This window comes from Trichomycterus rosablanca, chromosome 15, assembly GCF_030014385.1.
Source record: "Trichomycterus rosablanca isolate fTriRos1 chromosome 15, fTriRos1.hap1, whole genome shotgun sequence".
Lineage (NCBI taxonomy): Eukaryota > Metazoa > Chordata > Actinopteri > Siluriformes > Trichomycteridae > Trichomycterus > Trichomycterus rosablanca.
This window is the reverse complement of record NC_086002.1, coordinates 9,826,282-9,850,639: the sequence shown is the minus strand read 5'-3', so window position 1 is coordinate 9,850,639 and position 24,358 is coordinate 9,826,282. Positions and strand designations below refer to the sequence as shown.

Below are 24,358 nucleotides of genomic sequence, written 5' to 3'. Positions count from 1 at the left end.
TGTGGCAAAACAGGACTTCTAGGTTTGGTTTGAAGCCATTCAAAGGTTGTGGGTTCAAGTCCCACCACAGTTGCTGATGTGTCAAAATTTGAAGTAAGTAGGATAAATCAATTGTTCACCAAAAAAATAGACTTTAGTGTGCATTTGTTAGGGAAGTGGTAGCTCAGTGGTTTATGCACTATAGTAGCATTCAGAAGGTTGCTGGTTCAACCCTCACCTCAATTAAAATGCCCTGAGCAAGACCCTTAACCCTCAAATTGTATCCAGTCATAATTGTAAGTCACTTTGGATAAAAAGCGTCTGCTAAATGCCAATATCCAATATATTATTTGTTGATATATTAGACCAATATCCAAACATGGTTTTTAAATACCGTGTCCACTCACTATCCACTCTATTAGACACTCCTACCTAGTTGGTCCACCTTGTAGACGTAAAGTCAGAGACGATCGCTCATCAATTGCTGCTATTTGACTCTGTTTGCTGTTTGCTCTTCTAGACCTTCATCAGAGGTCACAGGATGCTGCCCACAGGGCGCTGTTGGCTGGATATTTTTGGTTGGTGGACTATTCTCAGTCCAGCAGTGACAGTGAGGTGTTTAAAAACTCCAGCAGTGCTGCTGTTTCTTATCCACTAATACCAGCACAACACACACTAACACACCACCACCAGTCAGTGTCACTGCAGTGCTGAGAATGATCCACCACCCAAATAATACCTGCTCTTTAGTGGTCCTGTGAGGGAGGAGCATGCAGAGAAACAGATGAACTACAGTCAGTAATTGTAGAATTACAAAGTGATCCTATATGTGTGTATATATATGAATTGTAAACGGTATGAATTTGTTTATTATTCATATGACTTCAGTTAATTTTGTCATAACTGATGCAGAAATCAGGACAATACAAATGATTTAAAACCCTCTCTTGCAACCTTAAATACTAAGACATGTTTAAACATTGTGCATTACATCAGAACTGCTTGTGTTTACTTCAGCAAAACAATGTCAACTCCCATGAAGTCTATTAAATAAATTTTATGTTTTTCTTTGGTAGCCAAAAACAGTTTCTGGGCTGCTTGCCAAAAGAAATGAGAAGCAAAGCCAATTATGCGTTACTCCTGGAATACTCCAATTAGATTACTTTCCAAAATCAGTACAATCAGTACTCTGTCTGTCACAACATATGTCTGACTGATAATAGTGTTCATTGGATGTACAAAGTGAGCCTGCGAAATAATTTTGTTCCTTTCTGCTCTAATTCACTTGCTTATTCTCCTTTTTCACAAACATGTTCTGTGGATTGATGTTGGTTTCTGTGAAATCCCTTAACTGCATCTTTTTTTGCATATTTGTCTGACTGAATAATATAGGATGATTAAACAAAACTAATCCATACCAAAAAAAACATGATTGAAATCAAGGTGAAGAAATATGATTGAAATATGAGAAATATGATATTATAAGGATTAAACATTAAAAGGTAAGACTAGTGCAAAACACATATTTGATGTGTTGTCTGAGATTCAAACCCAGATCCTAGTAGTGGATGTTTGTCTGTCTTTTGATCCAGATCAGATGAGCCATTATTTCTCCATCCTTATTTTCTCTCTCCTGCTATATGAATAGAGAAGATTGCATAGTGATGGAATTTTAAACAAGACAGTGACATGTCATCACTGTTACCCAGATATGAGCCTTTCAAACAGCAATAACAAGGAAAATAAATGAGCTGTTAGTGACGGCTATGGTCTGGCTGCCTGCTAACACAAAGGCATTGTGCACTATATTATTAGGTGAAAAATGACACACACACACACACACACACACACACTTTTGATGAAATAAAAGATAGCATGTAAAAAAAGAACAAACAGAACAATATTGCAATAGATATCAAAAACACACTGCATGCGACTGAATGAAACATACTGAGATGTGAGAAAGACATCAAGCAACTTAGATGAACTGCTGCATCCTCTTAAATAGATAGATTACAGACTACAGCTATTTACATATGTGGTATTATGTCTATATTAATAGTACTATATACATAATAGTAATAATATTAATAATAATAATAATAATAATAATAAAAATAATAATAATAATAATAATAATAATAATAACAATAATAATAATAATTAAAAAAAAATAATATAATAAATGGGATTAGCTAGGAATGTATAATAATAACAATAATAATAATAATAATAATAAATGGGATTAGGTAGGAATGTATAATTATAATAATAACAATAATAATGGTAATAATAATAATAATAATAATAATAATAATAAAGATGTGTAAAATAAATAACTATTTAACTATAACTATATAAAGACGCTATATAAATGACTATACATATGTGGGTAATTAATTGTGCAGATATGTATATGTATGACAGTTTGTGTAAAGTGCAGTTGCGAATGATAAATAAGAAATAATAGGGCCATTATGTAGTCCAGGGTGTTGGTGGTGTTGACGATGTAGTGACTGAGTAGTGAAACTGTTCATGAGCCAACTGGTCCTGGCATGTATGCCCCTGTATCTCCATGATAGCTTGTGTCTTATATTTTTACCATTATTACACTGTCTCTGAAATACACACAAAAATAGTAAAGTAAGCAGTTTTCTAAAATAGAGAAAGAAGTAGTCCAAACACCTTTAATAAATCAGTGCGATGCAACAAGGCCACCGGTCTGTTCCACAAAATATGACTCAGAAATTAAACAAAGACGACCTCAGACTTTAGCCCGGTGAGTCATACGACATTGAGGGTATTTATAGCTTTAACCCTGCTTTCTACACCGAATCAAATAAATGCCCTTCAGAGGTGTTTTAGTCACAATGAACGTGGAGATGCAACAGGCTTTGAAGCTCAGTGATGCACCCTGTGGAGTCTGGATCTTAACAGTTTGTTTTCCAAGACAGTTAAGTAAAAGTCATGAAAGAATTGCTGATAAACAGGAAATTAATACAATATTCTTAAGGTAATAAAAGAATCACCAGTAAACAGGAAATTAAGAGATAAGGAAACCATAGGGAGAAAATAGTTAATAAGGTTAAAAAGCTAATAAAAAGATTAACTGAAAAAAGGACACTACAACTGTAAAATTGAAAAAATGTAGTTAAAAAAAGGAATATAAAAATAAATAATATATTAATGCTGGAAAAGGGGAATGAAAAAAAGATAAAATAAAAAATAAAAAAAATTTAAAGAAAAAAAGACGTGCAGAAATAACAATGTAAAATTTCTAAAAATTAAAAAAGAAAGATAAAAGATAAAATATAGAAAAAGATATAGAAAAACAAATAAAACAGCAAGCAATATAAAAATAACTGGAATTCTCTAAGGGTATTTTCAGCTCACTCACTAGTGTCTGAAGTTAGCATTCATAAATAGCAATAGCTGCTGGCTAGTGCTGACCACAAAAACATTTCAGTCAGCGGTATTATAAATGTCCTGCTGAATTATGGATATACTCATTTATAAACTTAAATTAAAGCATAATCCAAAAGAATCACCATATATTTAAATACATTGTCCCACAGATCTGTCCTTGACATTTAGCTTTCTCTATCTGCATATCTAGCACAGCACTCAACGTTTAGATGCTTTCAATACAAAAAGCTTTAGAGAGGAAAATGGAAACAGTGAGAGGAAGAGTGGGAAGGTGTTCCTTTTTAAAACTGAATTAACCACATGCTGAGAGAAAATGTGCACACTGACCTGAAGTAAAATAAACAACAACAAAATCCTTCTTTAGCCAGCCAGGTATTCAGAAAGAAAGAGATACAGACAGAAAGAGAGAAGGATAGACAGACAGAAAGAACAAGAGAGACAGACAGAAAAAAAGAAAGAAAGACAGAATGGAAGGAAGGACGGACGGACGGACGGACGGACGGACGGACGGACGGACAGACAGACAGACAGACAGACAGACAGACAGACAGAAAAAAAAGGCGAGACAAACAGAAAGAAAGAAAGAAAAAAAGAAAGAAAGACAGACAAAAATAAAGACTGGCAAGTAAGAGAAGCTTGTACACGGAAAGAACGGGTGAAGATTCCAGACACTAAGACAGAGAGACAGGCAGTAAAAAAAGAAAAAGAGAGAGAGAGGGCTACACTCTTTTTCTGCCTGTCTCTCTCTCTACTCTGACACACACCTACTCACACAGCGGACCAACAGAGAGGACAACTCCCAAAGCTACAACGACAAACCTACAGCTACAGCACACCAATCAGATGACCACCAACACAACCGCTTTTTAAAAAAACTCAAATGGGACACAACTTAAAAAAGCAAAGCATACCTCAACCTACTCAGCGCTCTCACCTGTCCAGACCGGCACCAGGCAAATTACCACCACTTCAGCCTGGACTACTGACAACTCCACCAGCTCACCGGCACCAACCAAAGCATTCAGAACCAGCAACACCACTCCACCTCACCCGGACTGAACAAACACATCTCAGCTATGCTCAAGCACTCATAGGACCACAGCGCACTGACGAAATGGGTGAGATCAAACAATTACTGCAGTACATTTGCAACAAACTGGTTTAAAAAAAAATAAAAATAAAATAAAAATAAAAAAAGCCTTTATGTTTATATAATTGTTTAACTGCTTTGTCTCATTCTAAAACGAAATAATTATATAATGACTTCACTCACTATCACCACGTGGAATATCCAGGGGCTGAATTCCTCAGCCTTTGGTATAAAAAGTTTACACCCTGAATTACACAAACAGATAAAACACCTTGACATTATCATTCTACAAGAGACATGGTGTAGGGCTGATACGGTCACTTACTGTCCCCAAAACTACAGGGAAATTCTAATACCCTCCCAAAAACTGAGCACAGTGCACCAGGGCAGAGACTCTGGGGGGCTCATCATCTGGTATAAATCAAACCTACATAATTTCATAGACATAATAAAACAAGCAAAATACCACATCTGGCTTAAATTAAACAAATCTATATTATCATCACAGAGGGACTTGTTCCTCTGTGCTATTTACATCCCTCCTTCAGAGTCTCCATACTACTCAGATGATATATTTACAGAACTAGAGAGAGAGACGAGCCATTTCCAGGCCCAGGGAAATGTGCTCATCTGTGGAGACCTGAATGCAAGAACAGGAACACAATCAGACACTTTAAAAACACACGGAGATCACTTTATTAAGAATAATATGTTCCTTAATAATCATTCCTCTTCCACTTACAGGAACAACTATGACATTGGGATAAACAAAAACGGTAAAGACCTCCTGCAGCTCTGTCGAAGTCTGGGTCTGTACATTGTCAATGGTAGGATACGAGGGGACTCTTTAGGAAGATACACGTATTGCTCATCTCTTGGGAACAGTACAGTAGATTATATGGTAACAGATTTAGACCCTTTCTATCTCAGTGCATTCACTGTCAAACCACTAACCCCTCTGTCTGATCCCAGATCCTACAGATGGGCCGAGAACAGCGCAGAAGAGTTCCAGAAAGCAATCAGCCACCAAACTCAAACACTCTTAGATAGCTTTCTGGACACTGCGTACACTCACAGTAATGAAGGAGTAAATCAGGCAGTCCAAAAAATTAACCTAATTTTTAGAAGAACAGCAGAGAAGGCAAAACTACAACTTAGATCTACACTAAAACCCAAATTAACAAAAGATGACAGCTGGTTTGATAAAGACTGTCAACATTTACGAACAGAACTCAGAACATTATCAAATCAAAAACACAGAGACCCAAACAACACTAACATACGACTTCTTTACTGTGAAAAGCTTCGACAATATAAACGTACACTCAGATCCAAAAAAGCACAACACACAAACAAACAGCTGACACTAATTGAGGAGTCAATCAACACACATCAATTTTGGGACAATTGAAACAAACTAAATAAAAAAGAACATGAAGAATTAGCTATTCAGGATGGGGATATATGGACAACCCATTTCCAATCACTATTTAAAAACATAACATTCAACACAAATTCAAAACAAAATGACATCAATAGAAGACTTATAGAACTTGAATTGGCTATTAAAGATAACCAAAACCCTTTAGACTCCTCCATTACTGAGCAGGAACTCCTTAATAAAATAAATAAATTAAAACCAAAGAAATCATCAGGACCTGATGGAATCCTGAATGAAATGATTAAGCACATCAGTTCCAAATTTCGATTGGCCATTTTAAAACTCTTTAACTTGGTTCTGAGTGTAGGTTCCTTCCCTGAAATCTGGAATCAAGGTCTCATAACACCAATTTACAAAAGTGGAGACAAATTCGACCCTAATAATTACCGGCGCATCTGTGTGAACAGTAATCTGGGGAAGTTATTCTGTAGTATAATTAACTCAAGGTTTTCAAGCTTCCTTATTGAGCACAATGTCCTGAGTAAAAGTCAGATTGGATTTTTACCAAATTACCGCACAACCGATCATATTTACACCCTACACACTCATTGAAAAATATGTAGTTCAAAACCATGTAAAAATATTTGCCTGCTTTATTGATTTAAAAAAAGCTTTTGACTCAATTTGGCATCAAGGATTGTTTTACAAACTATTAGAAAGTGGTGTAGGGGGTAAAACATATGATCTTATCAAATCTATGTACACAGAAAACCAGTGCGGAATAAGAATTGGCAATAAACAAACAAATTTTATCTCTCAGGAGCGTGGAGTGAGGAAGGGCTGCTGTCTGAGCCCAACTCTTTTTAACATCTATATTAATGAATTGGCCTCCATGTTAGAGCGCTCAGCCACGCCCGGTCTCACTCTACACGACTCCGAGATTAAACTCCTGCTGTATGCAGATGATCTGGTCCTGCTGTTCCCCAGCGCTCAGGGTCTCCAGCACAAACTGGACCTGCTGCAGCAGTACTGTCAGACCTGGGCCCTGACAGTCAACCTCAAAAAGACTAAAATTATGACCTTCCAGAAAAGATCCAGATCTCAGGGAACCAAACACACATTTAAATTAGGAAACCATGAAATTGAACACTCTAAAAACTATACCTACCTTGGACTCAACATTAGTTCATCAGGAAACTACAACTTAGCAGTGAATGAACTGAGAGAAAAAGCACGCAGAGCCTTCTATGCCATAAAAAAACAAACTTCTGTAGAAATCCCAATCAAAATTTGGCTCAAAATATTTGGCGCAATAATTGAACCAATTGCCCTGTATGGCAGTGAAGTGTGGGGCCCGCTTACACACCAACAATTTAACAAATGGGAACAACATCCAATTGAGACCCTGCACACAGAATTTTGTAAAACAATATTAAAGGTGCACAGACACACCACCAACAATGTGTGCAGGTCAGAATTAGGCCGATACCCACTTATTATTAATATACGAAAAAGGGCAATAAAATTCTGGAATCATCTCAAAGAGAGCGACCCACACTCGTATCATTACAAAGCTCTGCAATACCAAGAGCTGAGCAAAGATACCAGTCCCCTCATCCAACTGGTCCTGAGTCACTGCACCAACACACCATTAACACATACTAACACACCACTAACACATACTAACACTATTAAGACTCAAGACCAGAACCTAATCAGAACTGATCAAATTACACATAAATTAAAGATAAACTATTTGGCCTATTGGGAAACACAAACTAAACTCCAAAGTAAACTACAATGTTATTTGGCTCTAAATAGACAGTATAGTGTGGCAGATTATCTCAGCACTATAACTGATCCAAAACTCAGAAACACCTTGACAAGGTACAGACTCAGCGAACACAGCCTGGCCATCGAGACGGGACGACACAGACAGTCCTGGATGCCCAGAGAGGAGAAAGTGTGTCAACACTGCTCTTCAAACCAATTAGAGACAGAGCTGCACTTCCTCACTGAATGTACAAAATACACACAAATTCGAAAACAATTTTTTACCAAAATCAACAAAATTATCCCCAATTTTAATTCGCTCTCAAATCCTGACAAGCTGCCCCACCTACTGGGGGAGCACAGAGCGAGCTGCACACTCGCAGCTCTCTACTTACACACCTGCCACCAGGTGAGGGACAGTGAGTGACCTTATACTGTATCCCATACACACTCACACATATACACACACACACACCATCATACACACACCATCAAGTGCACACACACACACCATCATACACACACCATACACACACACCATCAAATGCACACACACACACCCCATCACACACACACACCCCATCACACACACACACACACACACCCCATCACACACACACACACACACACTTACAAATACTTTTTCCACACATACATATACACACTTTATATAATTTTGTAAGGCTAATTACTAAGGTTATTGAACATCCTTTAAATTAATATGAATGTTTATGTATGGGTTTTTTTTTTCATTTATTATCTAGTTTGTAAATGCACTTTGGCAATACAAATGTGAATATTTGTCATGCTAATAAAGCACTTTTGAATTGAATTAAAAATTGAGAGAGAGAGAGAGAGAGAGAGAGAGAGAGAGAGAGAGAGAGAGAGAGAGAGAGAGAGACAGAAAGAAAGAAAGAAAGAAAGAAAGAAAGAAAGAAAGAAAGAAAGAAAGAAAGAAAGAAAGAAAGAAAGAAAGAAAGAAAGAAAGAAAGAAAGAAAGAAAGAAAGAAAAGAAAAGCTTTTACACCCGAAGAACGGATGAAGATTTCAGACAGAAAGAGAGACAGATAGACAGAAAAATAGAGAGACAGACAGACAGACAGACAGACAGACAGACAGACAGAAAAAAGAGACAGACAGACAGACAGACAGACAGACAGACAGACAGACAGACAGACAGACAGACAGACAGACAGACAGACAGACAGAAAAGAGAAAAAAAATTAAGACAGAAAGACTGGTAAGTAAGAGAAGCTTTTACACTTGAATGGGTGAAGATTCCAGACAGAAATACAGAAAAGAAGAGAGACAGACAGAAAGAAAAAGGAAAAGAAAAGAAAGGCAAAAAGAAAAACGAAGCAAGGAAGAAGAGAAGGAAGGATGGAAGAAGGAAGGAAGTTGGTAAGTAAGAGAAGCATTTACAAAAAAAACAGGTGACGATTTCAGCCAGAAATACAAAAAGAAACAGACTGACGGACAGAAAAAAGACAGACAGAAAGATGAGAGACAGACAGAAAAAAAGAGAGACAGACAGACAAAAAGAAATAAATAAAGGAAGGAAGGGAATAAGGAAAAAAAGCTTTTACACAAAAACAGGTAAAGATTTCAGACAGAAATACAGAAAGAAACAGAGACAGACAGACAGAGAAACGAGAGACAGACAGAAAGTAGAGACAGACCGACAGAAGGTAGGTAGGTAGGTAGGTAGGTAGGTAGGTAGGTAGGTAGGTGACCTGCACAGAACCCTGATTACAACTTCCTTAAGCACATTGGGTGGAACTAGATTCAGTGCTTAACCTTACTAATATATCGAAAGCAAAATATAAGGGAATCCCAGCAACCATGTTCAAAAACCTATTATAAAACGGATAGTTCCGGTCCTAATATCTGATTGGCTGAGCCGCGTTCGAAGCCGTTGTAAAATCCCCGATAAACGCACACCTATGACCACCTCACATCATTCCATATTAATACGCCACTGAAAAGAAAAAAATTATGTTATGTTCGCCCTCATGTTGCCTAGCAACACTGTTAATCGAACTACCTTGCGTCGCGGAAGAATGCTTTATTGTAAGTTTATACACAATAAATACATTTATGAATTAAACATTGTTGTATTTATTGTATTTTATGTTGACCGCCGTTTTATAAAAGCAATAAGCCACTCAAGACCGTGCGTTACTGCTGTGATTTTAGCATGGGGAATGACGTTTTTGGCACGGCCTCTCGTGGCTTATTGCTTTAGTAAAGAACATCCTCAGAGTGTAGGTTGTTAGCTAAAAGAAGAAGCCCTGGGGGAAAAGATACATTCTAACCCCACTATTATATGCATTTCCTTTAAATTAATATGAAATTTATTATTTTCCCCAAGCCAATATCAATAACCGGAGATCTCAAAACTAACCACCACATCAGTTTTGCAGGCCTACTTCTACTGACAAAACTATTCCCCACATGAGAAATCCTTGGACATGTTTTGACAATGTAATGTGATGTTTAGTTTATATGGCTTTTACAGAAACACTCCCAGCACATATTTAGTAGGTTCAGAGGTGAAAGGATGGAAAGTCCCTTGATGAATATGCTCCAGCTAACATCACTAATCTGAGTGGAGCCAACGTTTCTCTCAGAGGACAGCCTGCGATGCAGATTCACACTCGTGCAAAATGGGCTTATATAGGCTGTGTATTTCCCAAAGGTAATGCTAATTCTCAAAGTCAGTATTTTCCCAAGCAGCCATGACAAGTCTGTAAGATGTTTGCTTTGGTCAAAGATATAAAACAGAGAAAATGAATACACGAAGGACTGTTACAAAAAGGGAGTCAAATAAAAGATAATGTGACCTTAGTGTTCCTGAAAAGAGGAATAAAACTGGCATGACTTTAAAAAGGCCATGTGCACCTCCACAAAAACAACATATAAATGGCAATCATTAGAGAAAAGAGTATTGGGTTAGAGTTGCAGGCATCTGGCAATTGAAAATCGCACAGGGTGCCCATGGGCATGCATAATTCAATCCGACTGGCTACTTACGCATCAACTGACTCCATATTTATTTTTTATGCCATTATAAACTTTATGAAATTGCAGGATTATTCAGCGCTCAGACAGATTGCGCATAACCCTCTCCATTGACTGCGTCTATCAAAGAAAAGACAAATGACAGACTTCATTTCAAATAACGTAATCAGGTTTAAAATTATAAATCCATACATTTGGGTAAACTGCTAGAGTCAGTCAACACACATCCCATTAAATTAGGATTGAAATGCTTAACTATTAATTTCAGGAGCTGTTAGATCGAGCTATGCTTTGCCTCCAGAGCAGCTTTAATTCTTCAATCAATGCTAAATTTAGTGGGTGGTTGAACTTCAAGACAATAATCAATTCTGAAAGAGGTTGAGCTCGAGCTTATACTAAATCCTAAGTCTTTGCTTTTTATCAAATTAAAGCCTAACTTCCCATGAAGGTTCAATGACATTTAAATCTCCTGGGTAGGCAGAAATAATCGGCTCAACTTTATCCTACTGTCTTATTAAACCAGTTTTGAATAGCAGTATGTGGAGGTGCATTTCATCAGCTCCACTTATCATATAGGAGCACTTTGTAGCTCTACAATTACTGACTGTAGTTCATCTGTTTCTCTACATACTTTGTTAGCCTGCTTTCAACCTGTTCTTCAATGGTAAGTACCCCGCAGGACCACTACAGAGCAGGTATTATTTAGGTGGTGGATCATTCTCATACTGCAGTGACACTGACATGGTGGTGGTTTGTTAGTGTGTGTTGTGCTGGTATGAGTGGATAAGACACAGCAGCGCTGCTGGAGTTTTTAAATACCGTGTCCACTCACTGTCCACTCTATTAGACACTCCTTCTTAGTTGGTCCACCTTGTAGATGTAAAGTCAGAGACGATCTCTCATCTATTGCTGCTGTTTGAGTTGGTCATCTTCTAGACCTTCATCAGTGGTCACAGGACGCTGCCCACGGGGCAGTTTTGGTTGGTGGACTATTCACAGTCCAGCAGTGACAGTGAGGTGTTTAAAACTCCATCAGTGCAGCTGTGTCTGATCCACTCATAGCAGCACAACACACACTAACACACCACCACCACGTCAGTGTCACTGCAGTGCTGAGAATGATCCACCACCCAAATAATACCTACTCTGTAGTGGTCCTGTGGGGGTCCTGACCATTGAAGAACAGCATGAAAGGGGGCTAACAAAGCATGCAGAGAAACAGATGGACTACTGTTAGATCAATAATTAGTACAATTATTATCACTGGCATGCAGTGCTAAGAGTTTTGGTAAGTTTTGTTAAAACAAGTCCATTGAATCATGGCTTGACCTTAGGTTCACTGAACACCTTTGGAAGCCAGACCTTATAAATCCAACACCAGTGTCTGACCTCAAAAATGCTTTATGGAGGCATGGGCACCCATTCAAAGGGATACATACCAAAATCTAATAGGAACCTTTCCCAGAAGGTTGGATGCAGTTACAGCTACAAGGTTGGCAACTTTATATTAAAGTGGATGGTCAGATGCCCTAATTCTTTCAGCTATATATTGTACATCACTCTAGATGTGGTTCCTGCCATAACAACTAATGGGGGCACTGGCAGATCCATTACACAAAACTAGTGAGTGGAACACTTTTATTTACCATTTTTACATCTGTATAAATAGGGGAGACATGTCTTGCTCACCACTATCTGGACATAGACTGTACTGAGCTGATTAAATAAGTCACTTCCTTTTTTCAGTTCCAGTTCTTGACCTTTTATGGAGGGAAACTAAAGGTAAGACTGAGGATCCAGAAAAAGCTGCCCAGCAAGACAGAAACCAGACAGAAGAATGAAGAGACAGGTTAAATGTCATCACACTAATCACAGAATATATATACAGACATGCACTGACCAGTATGCCAGCACTAACACAGAGCTGAATATTTCTTTTAAATGGTAGTGGATTAAAATTCCTGTTTCAGAAACATCACAGATTTACAGGAACTTGCTCACTAAACAAAATGAATTACAGATGAGCAGTCTTTCTTTATACTTAATTAACTACAGTATATCAGTGTAGCCTTGGAGGCACTTGTTACACTTGTTACCTGTAAGTGAAGATTCTGTTTTGCTTTATTGCACCTTCAGTAAATGTTAAGAGGAAAACATTCTGTTCTGTGGACAAACAAGATGACTCATTGAACTTTAATGACCAGGCTCGCCTTGCCTTTAAAAAAAGCAGAACTACAAATCACCAGTAAGCTAAAAATAAAACACCACACTAAAATAAAAAAGAGAAATCCTGCTTCTTAAACTGCTAAAATAAAATTGCATACCACATACACCGATCAGCCATAACATTAAAACTACCTTCTTGTTTCTACACTCACTGTCCATTTTATCAGCTCCACTTACCATATAGGAGCACTTTGTAGTTCTACAATTACTGACTGTAGTCCATCTATTCTCTACATACTTTTTTAACCTTCTTTTACTCTGTTCTTCAATGCTCAGGACCCCCACAGGACCACCACAGAGCAGGTATTATTTAGGTGGTGGGTCATTCTCAACACTGCAGTGACACTGACATGGTGGTGGTGTGTTAGTGTGTGTTGTGCTGGTATGAGTGGATTAGACACAGCTGTGCTGATAGAGTTTTTAAACACCTCACTGTCACTGCTGGACTGAGAATAGTCCACCAACCAAAAATATCCAGCCAACATCGCCCCGTGGGCAGCATCTTGTGACCACTGATGAAGGTCTAGAAGACGACCAACTCAAACAGCATCAATAGATGAGTGATCGTCTCTGACTTTTCATCTACAGGGTGGACCAACTAGGTAGGAGTGTCTAATAGAGTGGACAGTGAGTGGACACAGTATTTAAAAACTCCAGCAGTGCTGCTGTGTCTGATTCACTCATACCAGCACAACACACACTAACACACCACCACCATGTCAGTGTTACTGCAGTGCTGAGAATGATCCACCACCCAAATAATACCTGCTCTGTGGTGGTCCTGACCACTGAAGAACAGGGTGAAAGCAGGTTAAAAAAAGTATGTAGAGAGTTAGATGGACTACAGTCAGTAATTGTAGAATTTCAAAGAATATGGTAAGTGGAGCTGATAAAATGGAAAGTGAGTGTAGAAACAAGGAGGTGGTCATAATGTTTTTCCTAATTGGTGTATGTGCATTAATCATTGGTTGGATTTATTTAATAATTCACTGTGAGACTGAGCTTATTACCCACAACCATAAGTGCCAGTAAAGTGAGCAGCTGGCTCTTTATGTAATGAAATGTAGTGGTGAGTGGCCAATGTGTGAAAGAGAGAACTCCTGCAAAACTGTTTCATTATCCACTACAGACTTAGTAAATAAAAGCCACTTATTTATGCTGCATAGAACTGTTTTTATCTTCTAGTTTTTCATATCAAGACACACAGGGCAGTTGTAGCCTAGTGATTAAGGTACTAGACTAATAATTGAAAGGTCACTGGTTCAAGCCCCACCACTGCCAGGTTGCCACTGCTTAGACTGTATACTGTCACGGTACTGTAAATCGCTTTAGTTAAAGGCGTCTGCTGGAAATGTTTGTTCATTAGGATTTTAACGTCATGTTTTACACTTTGGTTACATTCCTGACAGGACAGATAGTTACTCATTACACAAGATTCATCAGTTCACAAGTTTATATCGAACACCGTCATGGACAATTTAGTATCTCCAATTCGCCTCACTTGCATGTCTTTGGACTGTGGGAGGAAACCGGAGCCCGCAGAGGAAACCTACTCAGACACGGGGAGAACATGCAAACTCCACACAGAAAGGACCCGGACCGCCCGACCTGGGGATCGAACCCAGGACCTTTTTACTGTGAGGTGACAGTGCTATGCTGGAAATGTAAATGTACATATTACAGAATTTATGCTGAATTTAACAGGTGCTGTGATGAAGAGATAATCAGTGTTATTCACAACACCTGTCAGTGGTCATAATGTTATGCCTGATCGGTGTAGAAACATCAGTTTAACTACTAACTACAGTATTGCGTTTCTCATTTTTCCACAGTTCTACCCTATTTATAAGAACAGACCTTTTGGCGCCACCTAGTGGATCCCAGATGACACGAGTTGAAATCAAGACGAGTAGTTTGAATAAAATTCATATTTGTTTATTTTATTTACAAACGCTGGACAATTACTTAACTGCAATTTCTGCTCACCCCCCCCAAAAACAGCTACCAAAAAACAAAAACCGTGTGTGCATTTTAGAACAAAGTGCTTAAACATCAAATTCATGTTTATTATAAATCATCAACGTGAGAAGGTGGTCAAAGTTGAGACCGTGTTCTAAGATGTAATGCAGAGAATTATACACTATTACATTATAATAAAAGATTTCTTGGATACGAGTTGGCCAGCTTATTTCTATAATGTTATGACCAGGCACTTGGTTTTATTTAGTTTAGCAATCTGCAAAAAAAAAAAAAAAGTTTATTAAAGAGAATTTAAAATCTTATAAAAGGAAAAGAAAAAACAAACAAGAAACCTGAATCAATACATACACATAAATCCAAATCGACATTTAGAGACACCAGAAACGAACTGCTTAAATAAAAATATACTTATAACACTTAGATGTGAAAAGGGAAGCAAAGTGTACAATTTACAAGTCTCAAGATTAGGCTGTGCTGGTGGTTTCTGTGATTGGAGCATGTTCAGGTAAAGTCTTCTCCGTGATCTGCTGTGATGCACTGTGGTCACTTGGGAATGCCGGACCGGACTGAAAAGAGACAGAAATTAGCTAAAAACTTGGATTACACAAGGATCACACAACATTTCTATTTTTACATCACCATTTAAGTTAATGCAGTACAGCACTGTTAACCTTGTTGTTCACATGGTTACTATAGTGTCTGTCTTGTTATTTTTTTTCCATATAAGGCAAAAAGTCTTAGACAGCATTTATTATATAAGTAATGGCCAGTGTGAACTTCTTTCGTAAGTCGTAAAAAATGTCTAAAAAAAGATAATCATGCAATACCTGTCCTTACATTACATTCTCGGCATTTAGCAGACGCTCTTATCCAGAGCAACTTACAGAAGTGCTTCTATAGTAAACATTTCATTGCTCTAGTTTAAGTAAACACCAGTCCAATAACTTTTTTTTTCAAGAATTTTTTTTTAAAGAAATGAAAAAGAGCGTTAGCAAGAAAGTACAAGTCAGCTTAAGTGAAGAGGTGGGTTTATAATCGTTAAAATAGATGTTTGGACAGACAGAGGAAGTTCGTTCCACCATCTGGGTGCCAGTACAGAGAAGAGCCTTGATGCTTGTCTTCCTCGAGTCCTGGGTGAAGGATCAAGTCGGGCGAGACTAGTGGCTCGGAGGTTGTGTGGTACGATTAGACCTCGAAGGTAGCTTAGGGCTGGTCCATATTTGGCTTCGTAGGCGAGCATCAGTGTTTTAAACTGAATGCGTGCAGGTACAGGACGCCAGTGAAGAGAACGCAGCAGTGGGGTGATGTGGCAGTGTTTAGGTTGGTTAAAAACCAGGCAAGCAGCTGCATTTTGAATGAGCAGCAAGGGTTTAATAGTGGACATGGGAGCACCGTGTGATTACAAGTGACTGCACAAGAATCGGAGTAGCTTCCATGGAGAGAAACAGCTGCATCTTCTTGATGTTGTAGAGGAGGAACCGGCACGATCTTGTCATGTTGGCTACATGAGGAGAGAAGGTCAGCTGGTTATCCAGGACAACACCAAGGCTTCTTACATCATCAGATGGTCTGATCTGGAAGTCGTCAAGAGAGATGAGTAGGGTCCTGGGTTGGAGATTGATCTTCAGGAATAAGTAGCAGCTCTGTCTTGCTGGGATTGAGTTTTAGGTGATGAGCTGACATCCATTGTGATTATCCATAGTGTAAATCTGTTTACACTCAATAACTAAGGCCCTTCCTAATTCACAGCTGTAAAAATCATGTCACGGCCATAAACAAGCTTTTTCCTGTGTTATATGCATTTATTTATTATACATCTATTTTATTATACATCTATTTTATTTTCTCCCAATTTAGCTTAGTCAATTTGTCTTCCGCTGCTGGGGGATCCCTGATTGCAGTTGAGGTGGGTATATAGCTACTCACGCCTCCTCCGACCCGTGCACAGCCCTTAGCGGAACCCTTTTCACCCATGCATTCTGCACAGGCGCCTCTCTATCTGCTAACCAGGGTCTTTACATAGCATTTGAAGACCTCACCCACATAGTCCGCCCAGGTCATCCCACCCTAGCAGAAACGTGTCTGCTGCAGGCACTACCAATTATGCCCACTAGATTGTGCCCAGCCAAACGGTTAATGGAGTTTCGAACCGAGGAGTTCAGAATCTCGGTGCTGGTGTGCCAAATTTAAGGTTTGTGTTTAGCGATTTAACATTTTTCATTTGCATAGCATTCAAATGGCTCACGTTTACTGGTTCATTTGCACTATGAGGCGGTATCAGGGTTAGTATCACAATACAGTATTTTGTCATACTGCTCAGGCCAAAAAATTAATAAGTTTTGCAAAAATTAAAACACTTAATACTTTTAAGAAAGGGCTGTATTCAAAATCTGTTTACGACATTCTGCTAGCACCCCGGTTCGAATCTCGGCTCTGCTACCGGTCGTCTGGGTGCCATCTAGTGGGCACAACTGGCAGTGCCTGCAGCACACAAAAATTTGCCACCGTGTCTGCTGGGTGGGAAAATGACTGGCCTAAGTGGGTGGGAATCTTCAAACGCTGTGCAAGAACCCTGGTTAGCAGATGTGGTGTCTGCAGTAAGTGGATGAGCCTTATGTATGTAAAAAAAAAAGTGGCCCGCAAGGACTGCGCAGACATCGGAGGGGGTGTGAGCAGGCAAATATACCTTCCTCAAGTGCAATCGAGATCCCCAGCAGCGGAAGACAAATTGACTACACTAAATCGGGAGAAAAAGGAAGAAAATGCATGAATAAATAGGAAAAAAAAAATCTGTTTACACTTAATAAGCAAGTTCCAGGTGATGGTTTGTTATTTATTTAAACTTTTCCCCCTGAGGTACACACTTCACCAGCTTTTTGCCATCATTATCCATTATCATCTTATGTTACATTTTCACCGAGATGCTGACTGGAGCATAGAATGTTCATCAGTGTACAAAACAAACTGCAACAATTAGATCAGGCCGGCAGCTTAACTGACTGAAGAGAAGAATAGATGAGAAAGGCATGTAATCCGATGCCTCACCTCGGAGTCTGTCGTAGCAGGTGTCACAGAAGAGCTGTTTGTGTCGGACTCGCACCTGAGCTCCGTGTTCGGAGCCTTTTCCGAGCACACTCCTACAGCTGACACACTGGGAAAATAAGAACCAGACTTAATACCAGTATTACAAAAGCACATTGCTTTTTCCAAGCTGCAACGACCAGAATAATCTGATTCGAAATCAGTCAAACGAAGAATTTAATACTGATTAGAATCTGAGACCAGATATAACAACCACCACCAAGACTGAGTAGATGATCTACTGTAATTAAGCCTAAAGGTGCTACAAAAATAATCAATGCAGGGCAGAATGCTGTGAAATGTGACCACCACCAAGCTATGACAAGAATCCCCAAGGCAGGTGCATGTTATGAAGTTTATATGTGAGCAAAATGAATAGAACAACACCCAGTGAGATTAAATGTGTGCTTGGAAGCATAATCTGTGATTGCTGGATATCCTCAAGATCACATGCATATCATGAGCTGTAAAGATGTGAAGTATTCATTATTTTGTCATATTGCTCAGGCTAAAAACTGTATCGTGATACTTTAGATATTAACTATTGCTTTTTTCAAAGAGCAATTTCTCTTTTTAAATGGTAAATATGTTACACTACATTTAGCCTAGTGTTTCTTTGTTAAGCTTTCATGCATTCATAGTATATTGCATAAGTAGCTCCCTTTAATGGCACAGTCAAGGAAAATAAGACTCAGGTTGCTGGAGCAAGAGTGTCTTGAGCCTGTAGAGATGAAATGACACCTTCACTAGTTTCTGTTTTTTTCTTGACCCATTATAATTTTTTTTCTTTTGCGTTTTTCCCCAATTCTGCTCCCAATCTAGGCATATCAAGTTACCCGATTGAACTGCGCTTCCTCTCTGCTGATGCAGACTTCCACTCCTGATCGAGGAGAGCCGTGACTAACACACGTCCCCTCTGACACGTGTGCAGTAGCCGACTACATCTTCTCACCCGCACAAGTCGAGTTCATATGTAGATCTTATTCGCACATGGAGAGTCACGCACTGATCCCGTTATCCCTCCTCTCCGTGCAGGCGCCACCAATCGGCCAGCAAAGGTCGTAATTGCATCAGTTATGAGGAATCCCCTCCAGCACCCTCCCTACAAACAAGCCAATCATTGTTTGTGTAGGTGCCCAGCCTGCCGGTAGCAGAGCTGAGATTGTAACTCACAAGTTTGAGAAGTCAGCTCTGGTGTGCTAGTGTGTTTTGCCGCTTGCCACCTGAACGCCGACATATTATAATGCTTATATAGAGTCCTTCACAAAAGGCACTTAAAGCCATGTGCCAGGAGGCAGTTTGGGCTGTGTGCATATGTAAGAGCATGTTTATTGCTCATCAAAAGAAATGCTAAACATGCAATAAATCAGCCATAATATGCTGTGTAGGCCAGTCATATCTACACATTTTAGGTTATATTTTAACACATTACCTAACACTGTACACATTAGTGACGATCGGGGAACAAATGCTATTAGGTATATAACTAACATAAGCAATAAATGGCAGCCTGTTACCTTGTTGCTTGCCAGTCAGACTGAAGAGTTGTACTTATAACAAACATTTCATAACTAGAACTGTTTCATGCTCAGTGAACAGCTAATTACCACACCATCTTAGCCCACAAAGCAGCATGTGATCTGATGCCAAACCTAACATAAAGAGCAATTTCTGTTAGTACAAGGTGGTTCTTCAGCAAGAGCTTAAGCAGTCAGACTAGGTGCGGGTGACCTGTTGCAGGTCAGCAGGTGCCTCGGTTGTCAGGTGACCTCCAGGCTCACCTTAAAGCACCCAACATGATAAGAGAGTTCCAGAGACTCGATCATCACGGCTGCACCCTTAAGCAGAGGCTGACTGCAGCGGGAGCACAGCCGCCTGTTGCTCACCTGCCTATAGGATACGGCAAAGCAACAGGTAGTCCAGACATGATGCACTAATCTGATACTGAGTATTTTTAATATATAGTATTGCTGCACGGTCATATTTCATTCCGTTATAATAACTGGAGGAGTATTAACATTTCACATAAACATACAACTTTTGACAAACTATGCAAAATTACAGACAGAGAGCATTTTGTCAAGTGAATCTTGCAGAATGCCAATTTAGATAATGTGAGAATGCCAGATATGGGAAAAAAATCATGTAAACATCACCATAATTGCAGCTAGTCCATATATACTAGTGCGGTACATTGGAAGTTCGAATCTGAGTGGTGCTAATGGCCAGTTAAGCCTCTATATTGTCACTGGCTTTTTCTGGGGAGGTGGCAGGGGAGGGGGAACATTAAACATTAGGAAAGGCACTTGTCAGTATGTCCTGGAAGGATAAGTCAGGACTATAATTCAGTTACATGTCTTAAAAATAAAAACTAAATCAAACGCATGTATGGATGGCACTTCAATGTCATTTTGACCTTTGATGCATATAATCTCACACACTCCACAGTAAAATGGCATTATATTAACAGTACTACAAACATGCCGTACTTGCTATGTTGCTGTGAACTGGAGGACGTCTCAAAAGCAGCAGTTGAGATTTTTGTAGAGGGGAAAATGGAGGTGGGTCTAGAGCTCTGCTGTAAAGAGGTTGAGAAGATGACAGCATTGGGGCCCAGGCTGCAGCGGCCAGAGAATCCTCGGTAAGGAAGGGTGACGCTCGAGGCCAAGTTACACTGGGCTGGCTGAGATGGGCTGGAAAACTGCTTGGACACCGAGTTGCTGGTGTGGAGGTTATCCAGAGAGTCATATCTGTAATGGAAATATCCATTAGACAGAACTGATAAGCCTTTCCTGCTGCAGCCATATATTTCTTATGGTCTAATCAGCAGACATGACCTCTAAAAGACAGTTTTTGATTCAGAGCCAAGTTATACAATTGAACATCACTCATACACCTTTCCCACAATTGCCATTGTTGGGCCTTTGAGCAAAACCCTTAACTGCTTGAGAATTATACACTGATCAGCCATAACATTAACCACCTCCTTGTTTCTACACTCACTGTCCATTTTATCAGCTCCACTTACCATATAGAAGCACTTTGTAGTTCTACAATTACTGATTGTAGTCCATCTGTTTCTCTACATACTTTTTAACCTGCTTTCACCCTGTTCTTCAATGGTCAGGACCACCACAGAGCAGGTATTATTTAGGTGGTGGATCATTCTCAGCACCGCAGTGACACTGACATGGTGGTGGTGTGTTAGTGTGTGTTGTGCTGTTATGAGTGGATCAGACACAGCAGCACTGCTGGAGTTTTTAAATACCGTGTCCACTCACTGTCCACTCTATTAGACACTCCTACCTAGTTGGTGCACCTTGTAGATGTAAAGTCAGAGACGATCGCTCATCTATTGCTGCTGTTTGAGTTGGTCATCTTCTAGACCTTCATCAGTGGTCACAAAACGCTGCCCACGGGGCGCTGTTGGCTGGAACTTTTTGGTTGGTGGACTATTCTCAGTCCAGCAGTGACAGTGAGGTGTTTAAAAACTCCAGGAGCGCTGCTGTGTCTGATCCTCATACTAGCACAACACACACTAACGCACTACAGTGCTGAGAATGATTCACCACCTAAATAATACCTACTCTGTGGTGGTCCTGGGAAAGTCCTGACCATTGAAGAACAGCATGAAAGGGGGCTAACAAAGCATGCAGAGAAACGAATGGACTACAGTCAGTAATTGTAGAACTACAAAGTGCTTCTATATTGTAAGTGGAGCTGATAAAATGGACAGTGAGTGTAGAAACAAGGAGGTGGTTTTAATGTTATGGTTGATCAGTATCATATATATAAAAAGTTGCTTTAAATAAATAAAAAGGTATTTGCTAAATGCTAAAAACAGAAATGTATTTAGAGCTTTGGTATTACTATAGCAAGTCTTACCCAAACTGTTGCCCCATCATAGGAGCACATTGTTCCTTTGATATAAGATTTTAATATACCTTAGCAATAAGTGTGTGGCTGAAGAGAGCGAGAGAGTGTTTGAGCAGAACATGACAGACCTCCTTATTGGTGCCATGTTGACAGGCTCCTTGTGGGTGGTGCAGGAGCCCTGCTGACGTATCCAGCTGTTGTCAGTGAGGAACTGAGTCTTTTTCTTCATTTCATGCAGGATGTGTTGACGCTCCTGCTCAGCCTGAGACAACAGCCCCTTCTTTTTAATGCTTACTGCAACCTCTTAACACACAGTGATACACAGGGATCCACATAACACAAAAAACTGTGACAAATTAAAGCAACAGTTTAAATAAAAAATAAAGGGTTGGGGTGTAGTTATTAATGTGTGAGATGAAGAGCAGGAAACCTTTGGGTTCTTGCTTGTGACTGCCATCAAGGGTTGGGGTAGATTTTGACTTTTTCCTATTAAGAAAAACAAAATAATTAACATTTAAAACCACTAATAGCAGAATCATACTATTTACCTATGCCCGTTTTTAAAACATATATAGTAGCGAGTGCACACTCATGCATTTTCCATGCGCAACGTTGTATAAGCATACTAACCTGTCCAAGGGTGTAAGCTTGGTAAATCCATAGGACTCACTGGGCCTAAATAGCAGCAGAAGCAGACATGTAGACCAAAGCAGAAAAATGTGTAGCAGATACACACAAAGCAAAACAACATAGCCAGCAATGATTTATTCATTATCTGGTCAGGATGGGTCAGATTCACTGGGCACGCACACATACACACACAGAACAGTTTTCAGTAGCTCTAATTTAACTGCATGTCAAATTGTGGGAGGAAATCGGGGTACGCCAAAGGAATCCACACAGACACAGAGAGAACATGCAAACTCCACACAGCAACTCCGGAACAGAACCTAGGCCGATCCCTACTGTTTTCAAGTCAGTTGAAATGTTATGTCTGTATTGCATATTTTGTTGCATTGTACTACAATATCAGTGATATCCGAAAAAGTGAGGGCTAGCACATGATTCCTTTAAAGCCCAAAGACAGTGCTGTGGAATCAACTGGATTTGATTAAGATAATAGATTTTTAACAGAAAGTCCCCAGCTTCTCACCACTGGTCATTCTTCATAGATGAATCCTGCTCCTCTCTGGTCTGATGTTCTTCTGCTATCTGCACACGTCCACTCCGTGCTGGCTCAACATCTGCTGCAGGCCTGAAGTCACTTGGAGCCACTAAAGGCTGAAAAGTGAACTGGGAGGGGAAAGCAGATGAAGTGTGACAGGTGGTGTTTTCATTGGACAAAGATAAAAGTTTGAACTCCTAGAAAGAATAAAAATACACACAGTCATTAAACATGTTTATTTCCTTTCATTTAAAAAGCAATGTTAAGAACTACCAGAGATTTTCAAAAATAGTTTAATTATGACTTTTATATTGGCCTGTCACAATGATACATCACAAGCATTATATAAAAAGAGGGACTACACTGATCAGAACCTGATATCCAGTCAAGTATGGTGGAGGATCTGTTTTAACTTCGAAGGCCCTGGATACCACGTTCAGGTGGGTGCATGGCATCAAGGACTCCATAAAATACCAGAACATTTTAAATCAAAATGGGTCATCATTGGATCTCACAGCAGGACAGATATACTTGTAGGCTTAAAGTATTTGGACTCCATATATTTGCACACTTTGTGTTATGGACTTTAATTAAACAAATGTTATTTACAAAAGCATTTAGAATCTTTGTTTAATACTTTGTAGAAGCCCCTTTGTACAGATGTATTCAAGAAGACTTGAGCTGAAATTGCTGACCAAGTGTATACACTTAGGTTTGGGCAGTTTATCCCATTCTTCAAGTAAGATCATTTCAAGCTCTGTCAGACTGAATAGCAAGGGATTCTAAACTGCCATCTTTAGCTTTCTCTACAGATGTTAGATGGGGTTTAAGTCTGGGCTTTGGCTGGTCCACTCAGAACTTCAGGGCTAATCTCTGAATGTCCTTGACATGTTGAAAGGTTAACTGTTGCCCCACTCCGAGACTATGATTTCTAGAGAAGGTTTTCTTTAATGATGTTTCTGTATTTGGCTACAACACGCTTGACAAATGTTGGCACAAGGTTTGAAAACCCACACACCTCTGGGCTGCTAAGCTCATCTCTTGCTACTTCTTGCTGAGCTCGTCTCCATTCTTCCTCCAGCCTTTCCTGATCCCGCCTGTACTTTTCCTAACACACACAGTACTTAGATGAAATTGTATGTCATTCTTCAAGTCAAAATATAATTTTTAACATTTTGTTTTTCTACCTGCAGGAGCCGCTCCTGCTCCATCTGCCATTTCTCTTGTTTTCTCCTCTCCTCGTTTGTGTCCCAGGACCAGCGTGATGATGCTCTAATGGAGGGAACTTGCAGCTAATAGAAGGGAAAACTAGAATAATTAGAAAATGCACAATAAATTCCACAATTTATATGAATAATAA

At 39.4% G+C, this 24,358-nt stretch overlaps 1 protein-coding gene across 1 annotated transcript in view; it reads right to left on the bottom strand.

Annotated features, from left to right (window-relative positions):
• Positions 1–15,329: 15,329 nt before the first annotated feature.
• Positions 15,330–24,358, bottom strand: part of lmo7b (LIM domain 7b) — a 40,841-nt gene continuing 31,812 nt past the window's right edge. Inside the window, exons 21-30 of the mRNA XM_063010497.1 lie at positions 24,186–24,290; positions 24,017–24,106; positions 22,987–23,195; positions 22,464–22,508; positions 22,264–22,319; positions 21,962–22,136; positions 20,447–20,707; positions 19,739–19,847; positions 17,922–18,027; positions 15,330–15,442 (exon numbers count right to left, since the gene is read on the bottom strand). Coding sequence (XP_062866567.1) covers positions 15,420–15,442; positions 17,922–18,027; positions 19,739–19,847; positions 20,447–20,707; positions 21,962–22,136; positions 22,264–22,319; positions 22,464–22,508; positions 22,987–23,195; positions 24,017–24,106; positions 24,186–24,290 — 1,179 coding nt within the window. The 3' untranslated portion in view covers positions 15,330–15,419. The remainder of the gene's footprint in view (positions 15,443–17,921; positions 18,028–19,738; positions 19,848–20,446; positions 20,708–21,961; positions 22,137–22,263; positions 22,320–22,463; positions 22,509–22,986; positions 23,196–24,016; positions 24,107–24,185; positions 24,291–24,358) is intronic.